This window comes from Gallinula chloropus, assembly GCF_964237585.1.
Source record: "Gallinula chloropus genome assembly, chromosome: 24".
NCBI classification, from domain to species: Eukaryota; Metazoa; Chordata; class Aves; order Gruiformes; family Rallidae; genus Gallinula; species Gallinula chloropus.
In genome coordinates this window covers 4,398,371-4,405,625 of record NC_140109.1, presented here as the reverse complement: position 1 = coordinate 4,405,625, position 7,255 = coordinate 4,398,371, and the positions used below count along the sequence as shown (strand labels likewise).

The window sequence follows — 7,255 nt, the reverse complement described above, 5'->3', positions numbered from 1 at the left end:
GCTTCTGGACGGCGGCGAAGTGTTTGGCGTCGGCGACGGAGCCGAAGAGGGCGGCGGAAGGGTTGCTGGAGATGCTGTTGTTGTTCTCCTGGTCGGTCATCTCCCTCAGGGCCGCGCCATGCGGGGGGAGAGGGGGGGGGGGGAGCGGGCCGGGCTGCGGGCACAGCGGCCGTTACTGCCCGGCCTCGGGGAAGCGGCTGCCCGGAGCCCAGACCCGCTCACCGGGGGCGGGCGGGGGGGGGGCCGCGGCCTCCGCCGCTCTCACCTCCGCCGCCGCTGCGCGTCAGCTCGTCGCACCCCCAGAGGCGTCACCGCGGCCGCCGGAAGCCGAGCGCGAGAGAGCTCCCCTCCCCCCCCCCGCGCCGCATAGTTCCCACCCTCCGGTCCTTCACTGCGCAAGCGCGGAGTGCGCGGCTCTGCCCCCCCCTCCCCGCACTACATTTCCCGGCGTGCCTTGGGGCGCTATGGCAAGCCGCGCGGGGCATGATGCCTCGGGGGGAGGGAGCTGGTTGTCAGTGTGGGGGGGGGTGGGTCCTCGGGCGGCGGAGGGGGCTGTGGGGCGGCCCCAGGGACGGGTGTGGGTACGTGTGTGCGGGCACACGTATGGACACGGACAGCCGTGCACAGACACGTGTATGGGCGCACATGGACACAGACATGGACACATGGACATATGGACACACATGGAGACACATGGACACGGACACATGGACACACACATAGAGACACATGGATACATGGACATATGGACACATGGACACATGGACACACATGGAGACACGTGGACACAGACACATGGACATATGGACAAATGGACACAGCTGGACATGGACACATGGACATATGGACACATGGACATGCACAAGGAGACATATAGACACATGGACACACAGACACAGACACATGGACACACACACACACATGGATACAGACACATATGGATGGACATGGACACAGGGACACATGGACATGTGGACACACAGAGACACAAGGACACGGACAGACATGGAGACACAGACAGACATGGGCAGACACAGACATGGAGACACACACACTGAGACACACAGACACAGCTGAACACGGACACATGGACACCCCATTCCTGCCTCCCACCCAGTCACCATCCCTCCCCACTCTGGGCCAAGCTGCAGCTGCCACACGAGCCCTCGTGTCCCCCCCCGCAGCGCTGCCCAGCCGCGGCGCCCGCCACGGAGCCCTTTGCATGGGGGTGGGGGACATGTTTTGGGGGGGGTTCTTTAATTTCAGGCGCTCCCTCACCCCAGGTTACAGAAGCCCTGGTTACAGAAGCCATCCTTGGCTGCGAGGGGCCCAGAGGGCTCAGCTCTTCCCGCTGCACCGCGGGGCGGGTGGGCTATGGCACTGCGGGCGCTGGGGGACCCTCCACATGTCCCGTCCCACCACCCTTTCGCCTGGAGAGGGGCTCAGGCCACGGTCCCGTCCCGCTCAGGCGGCTCAGCGAGCACGTCCTCGGCGCCCGGCGGGGCGCGGGCCTGCAGGACACGGTCCCAATAGAGGCCGAGGGCGGGTTGCTCCAGCTCCTTCAGCTCCTGCAGCTCCTTGGCGCTGGCGGCCGGTGTCTGCACCTCGAAGGTCATCTCGAAGCGGCTGTAGTCCACCCGGAAGGCGCCTTTCTCCAGGGACATGCAGGGCTCGAAGCGGTAACCCCAGAGGATCTCGTCCTCCGTGTACGAGGTGCGGGCTTGGCACGTCATCCCTGCGGCGAGGCGATGGGTGAGCCCCAGCCCCGTACTGGGCATAACCAGGCCCAACCACGATGACATTTCAACCCCCCCACCCCGAGCTCCTCCCTGTCCCCGCTGACCTGTGGCTTCCACGATGCCTTCGAGGATGACGATGATTTCAAACTGCTCCCGGCGCAGCGACTCGGCCGACATGTCCCAGAAGGGGCTGCGGCGGTTGATGACGTGGCAGATGATCTGGGGCTCCACCAGGAAGAGGCGATCCTCCCCCGTGTCGTAGCCCAGGTTCAGCTCCGACTGCTCCAGGGGGATGAACTCCCCCTCGGCCGTCTGCCGCGACTTGATCAGCTTGGCCCGGATCTTGGCATCCACCATGTGGCTCTCCCGCAGGTCGCCCACGCGGAACATGAGGCAGAGCTGCTCATCCCGCCGGGACACCACGCAGTTTTTGCTGAAGATGAGGGTCTGGGCGCGTTTCTTGGGCCGGGAGATCTTGACAAACATGCAGCCCACCATCAGGGCGTCGATCATGGAGCCCACGATGGACTGTGCCATCAGCAGGATGACGCCCTCGGCGCAGTTGGCCGTCACCATCCGGGAGCCGTAGCCGATGGTCCGCTGGCTCTCCACGGAGAAGAGGAGGGCGGAGACGAAGTCGTCCACGTTCTCGATGCACGCCCGCCACTCCGGATCGCCCCGGTGCCCGACGTCGCCCCGCGCCCAGGCGTCGAAGAAGTAGACGGTGCCGAAGACCACCCAGGTGACGATGTAGCACATCATGAAGACGAAGAGGAACCAGCGGTACTTGAGGTCCACGATGGTGGTGAAGATGTCCGAGAGGAACCGCTTCTTCTCCTGGATGTTGCCCAGGTTCACCTGGCACTTGCCCACCTTGGTGACGTAACGCTGCCGCTGCCGCTTCCCAGCCTGGAGCACAGGGCCATCCTCCTCCAGCAGCTTGCGGCACCGGCCCTGCGGCCCCTCTGGGACAGGGACAGCGGCGCTGCTGCGGGCTGCGGTCTTGCTGCGCGCCGAGCTGGGGATGTTGGGCACGCTCAGCGCCTGCAGCGGGTACCAGCGGGCACCCACCACTGCTGGGCACCGGGATGGATCACTGGGATGGTGCCGGGTGTCCAAGCTGCTGTGGCTCGGCGGTGAGGATGGCTCGCTGGGGATGATGCAGCCGCCGCGGCGGGGTAGGGATGGGTAGTTTGGCATCAGGGCACCTCTCTTGGCAGCAGCGGTGCCAGCTTGCTGCCAGCCATCCTCCACCAGAGCTCTGGGGGTGGCTGGGAGTTCAGGCTGCAGGGCGGAAAGGAGCCTGCTGTTGGGAAACCGCCTCAGACAACAGGGACCACCCGGTAGCATCCCGTCCAAGGGACTCCTGAGAGCCCTGGCGCGAGCCATACCTTCTGGGGGAAGGTGCCGTACCGGCTGGTGTCGGTGGGTGGCCGGGGCAGGTAAGCCAGCATGTGCTTGGCAGTGGGGGTCTGCGCCGGGGGGATGGAGTTGCTGCGGCCGCGGGGCTCCTCGGGCACCAGCCTGCCACCGCCGCAGGGGAGCACCATGGTGGGATGGGATGAGATGAGATGGGGGCTCAGCTCCGGACTGGGCATGGGGTCCTGCTGCAGGGGATGCAAAACCGGGGTGGGGGGTGGGGTTTACTTTGGGTTTGGAGGGTGGCGTGGGGCTCTGGCCCCTCTCTGCATCCCCATGGGTCAGGGTCTGGCGCAGCCACCCTTGCCAGGTAGCACACGTGCCAGCCACGGAGCCGTGCCGGGGCAGCTACGGGCGGGCAGCAGATGGCTAAGCCCATTAGGGGCCATAATTGCATGGTGGAGGCCGGGGACGTGAGGCAGTCGCCCCCCCGGCAAGGAGCAGCCCTGGCAAGCACCCGCCCACAGCTGCGCTCCGTGCTCATCCCGGGATGTGGCCAGAACCGCCAGCTCTGCAGACGAGCTCCTTGGAATGCTGGGTCGAGTCTGGCTGGGTCCCCACGGGGAGACGATGCTATGGGAGGTCACGGTCCTGGAAATGCAACCTGGAAAGCAGCAACCTGCGCAGGGATGGGGACTATGGGGATGGGGAATGTAGGGATGGGGAGCACAGGGATGGGGAACGTAGGGATGGGGAGTGTGGGCAGCTCGGCCCCTCCCAGCATCCCCAGCTGGTGTCCCAGGGCAGAACTGCTCCCGCAGCATCTCTGGCCACTGCCCAGGTGGGACCTGTGGTGCTCTGGGACATGCTCGTGACCCCTCCTCCGCCCCAGCCCTGCACAGACCCCAGACCCCATCCCTGGTGAGAGAGGTACCCACCTCATGGCCGGGTGGAACAGCTGCTGGACCAGCAGACGTCCTCAGCTGGTGGATGCTGCTCCAGCCCGACCGCTGCCGGGCATCATCCCGCTGGGTATGGACAGGGATCCTCCACCGGGCTGCGTGGCCGCGGCTGCTGGGAGGGAAGGAAGGGGAGTTGGGTTGTGGCCGCCAATCCTGCTCCAGTGGCAGAAGGTCGCCTGTTAATCTGTCTCAATGACAGGCACAATTACCTCGAGATGATTTAATCGGGAGGAGCAGGGGCCCTGGCGCCTGAGGGAAGGAGCAGGAGGAGGTTCCCAGAGGATTTCCCTGCTCTCACCTCCGGGATGATGCTCCCTGTCTGCTCGTGGGGATGGGAGAGTGATGGAAAACTGGCCCCCACCACCAGTCTCCAGGCTGGGTCATGCTCCCTGGCTCCCAGCCTGTCTGCCTCCCAGGAGCACCCCCCAGCCCCATGAAGATTCCCTGCTCAATGACGATGGGGGCCAGACCCCCAGCACCGGCATGGCTCGGTAATTTACCAGCCTGGCCCCCAATCCCCCTGTTGATAAGGAAGACGGCAGATGAAGGAGAGATTAGTCACTAATCTCCCCAGGAAGATGAATCTGCAGCTGGACCCCGTGGAAGGGATGCAGGCGGGGGCGGACGGGAGGCCAGCACCAGGGCTGTGTTGGGATTTTCCCTGACCACGCGGCCCGTCCTCTCCCCTCAGCAGGATGTTTCTCTGCAGCAGGGTGCCTTTAGTCCTGTGACACACCAGTAACCCCCCTCCCCATGTCCCCCACCGAGGGTGGGAGGGGGTGCCAGGCGCACCCACCCTCAACACGGGCTCTTCTGCTTAATGGCGAGCCGATGCCCCAAGGCCTCACAAGCAGAGCCCGGTGCCAGCTCTCATCTGCTTGGGGTGCTCTCCCCATCCTGGCACGGTGGGAGCCACCGCTGCTGAGAGGCACTTGCTGTTTGTCCCTGCCAAGGCTCGGAGGATTTGCGTGCTTTGGGCTTAACCCTCCCGGGCACGGCGAGGCAGCGGTGGGACTCTATCCAGAAGGCCAGGTGGGGATGCACCCGTCCCATCCCGAGCCGGACGCGCTTTCCTTTTAGCATGGAAAAACCAACAACGGCTGGAAAATGCTCCTGGCCACACCCCAGTGTCAGAGGAACAGGCTCGAATCTGCTCTCCCCCCTCGCGGGGCTCCAGACGCCGGCGGCGGGGCGGACGCTGCTCCACAGGCGTTAATGCCCGCGCCCGTCGCTCGGGGCGGCTTATCTCAGCCCGGCGCACAGGTTAGGTTAGCGGGGCGGCGTTAACATGGCCCGGAGCTGGTGGGCAAAGGCACAGGCTGGGGGGATGCTGCTGGCCCTCCTGGGCTGGGTCTCCTCCTGCGTCACCACCTTCGTTCCCCTCTGGAAGAGCCTCAACCTGGACTTGAACGAGCTGGAGGTCTGGACCATGGGACTCTGGCAGGTCTGCATCACCCAGGAGGAGGGAGTGGTTGAATGCCGAGCCCACGGCTCCTTCCTGGCGCTGCCCCCCGAGCTGCGTGTCTCCCGCCTCTTGATGTGCCTCTCCAACGGGCTGGGGCTGCTGGGCTGCCTCCTCACCACCCCTGGGCTGCCGGGCTGGAGAGCCTGTGAGGACAGACCCAGGCTAAAGCGGCGGCTCCTCCTCAGCGGGGGAGCGACGTTCGGCGTGGCGGGGTTGGCCACGCTGGCACCAGTCTCCTGGGTCGCCTACAACACTGTCCTCGACTTCTGGGATGACACCGTCCCCGACATCGTCCCCCGGTGGGAATTCGGGGAGGCCACCTTCCTGGGCTGGTTCGCTGGAGCCTTCCTCACCGCCGGAGGGCTGCTCCTCGCCTGCAGCGCCCGCGACGCCGGAACCGCGACGCCAGCAGCCCCTGCCTGCCGCCGGCCCACCGCTGCCACACAGGATCCATCTGGGGGCCACCAGCCACTCCCCAAAAACGCAGATCTGGTCATCTAAGGCCTCGGGGCGCCGCACCCCAGCTCCTACTCCTCCTTATGGGACCTTCTCCTCCTCCAGCTCTATGTTTGCTTTGCCCTCCGCGGGCCTGGCGCGTGTTTCCTCGAAGGAGCCGCAGCGTTCCCCGCGGCACTCGCCGAGCGAGCGCGGGCAGGCGGCGCGGCGGAGGGCGGGCAGCGCTTCCTTCTCCCGTGGCAGTGGAGGCAGGGTCACTCGCTGATGATGCCGCCGTCTCAGCATCCCCTGTAGCCAAACCCATGGCGGTCGCCAGCAGCGCAGCAGCTCGCCCCGTCCGCGTCCCTCTGATGTACCTGCAAATAAATTATCACCGGTGGTGGCACAGGAGTTTCCCTGCTCTTGGATGTGTCTGGCCGGAGGCGCCGCATGAGCTGGGGGGGGGGGGGGTGAAGGGTGGGAGGTGTGAGGAGCTGCACTGCCACTCCGGTCTTGCCAGAAAAGGTTGGGGAGGGGATGAGAAAGGTGGGAAGGAAGGGGGAAGAGAGAAGGGGAGGCCCCTGCTGCAGCCTCTTCTGCTCACAGCTACAACGCCCTGAGCGCACCACAGACCTTCGTGCAGAAGGTTCTTCGACTCTGCAGGTTGCCTGAGCCAGCGGGGCTCAGTGGGGGGACGAAGTGGCAATGGGGGGGCTCCCAAACCCTTTCTTCCCTGGTTTCCCAACCCAGCTGTGAAGAGAACCTGGCAGCACGGGCTGTGGGGCTGGATTAACACCCTGAGTGCTGAGAGGAGCTGGGCTGCGGCTGCAGCACTGGTTAAAACCTGAGCTCACTGCTGGTTTAATCCCTGCCAGGCTCCCAGCCCTGGGCGCGTGACCGGACTTGAGGAAGCCCCCCCAGCCCACGCCAGCATTCCTGGGGGAGGCAAAGTCCACTTTTCTCTCCCCAGGGCTCCTTTTGAAACCTGCCCTTTGCCCAGTGAAGGGGAGAGGAAGGAGTGGGTGGGCAGAGAGAGGGGAGATGAGCCCCGATGTTTTCATCCCCTGCGCCCAGAGACGTCGCGTCTGAGGTTGCTTCCTCCTGCAATCCCAAATAAAAACAGGGTGAGGTGGGGGGGGTTACAAAACCCCAATGAACTGAAACCTCTGCAGCAGCCACTGCTTGGCCAGAGGCACCTCGAGATGCTGCAGCCAACGGTGCTTTTGTTCTCTCACAGTGACAGGTGAGATGCTCCCATTGGGGAGCTAAAGGGTGGCCAAGGATAAAGAAGCCCC

The 7,255-nt window shown here is 65.1% G+C and overlaps 3 protein-coding genes across 3 annotated transcripts in view; 1 reads left to right on the top strand and 2 right to left on the bottom strand.

Annotated features, from left to right (window-relative positions):
* The window catches only part of UBE4A (ubiquitination factor E4A), a gene marked incomplete at its 5' end in the record, with an annotated part of 10,297 nt that extends 10,197 nt beyond the window's left edge, over window positions 1–100 (bottom strand). The window contains one exon of the mRNA XM_084274929.1: window positions 3–100. Coding sequence (XP_084131055.1) covers window positions 3–100 — 98 coding nt within the window. The remainder of the gene's footprint in view (window positions 1–2) is intronic.
* Window positions 101–1,442: 1,342 nt separating this feature from the next.
* On the bottom strand, window positions 1,443–3,289 carry LOC311200640 (G protein-activated inward rectifier potassium channel 4-like; the record flags this gene model as incomplete). The annotated part of the gene is made up of 3 exons (XM_084274928.1): window positions 1,443–1,735; window positions 1,844–3,023; window positions 3,131–3,289. 3 exons carry the CDS (start codon window positions 3,287–3,289, stop codon window positions 1,443–1,445), a joined length of 1,632 nt encoding a protein of 543 aa, XP_084131054.1.
* A 2,059-nt stretch (window positions 3,290–5,348) lies between these two features.
* On the top strand, window positions 5,349–6,026 carry CLDN25 (claudin 25; the record flags this gene model as incomplete). The annotated part of the gene is made up of 1 exon (XM_084274890.1): window positions 5,349–6,026. One exon carries the CDS (start codon window positions 5,349–5,351, stop codon window positions 6,024–6,026), a length of 678 nt encoding a protein of 225 aa, XP_084131016.1.
* Between the last annotated feature and the right edge of the window lie 1,229 nt (window positions 6,027–7,255).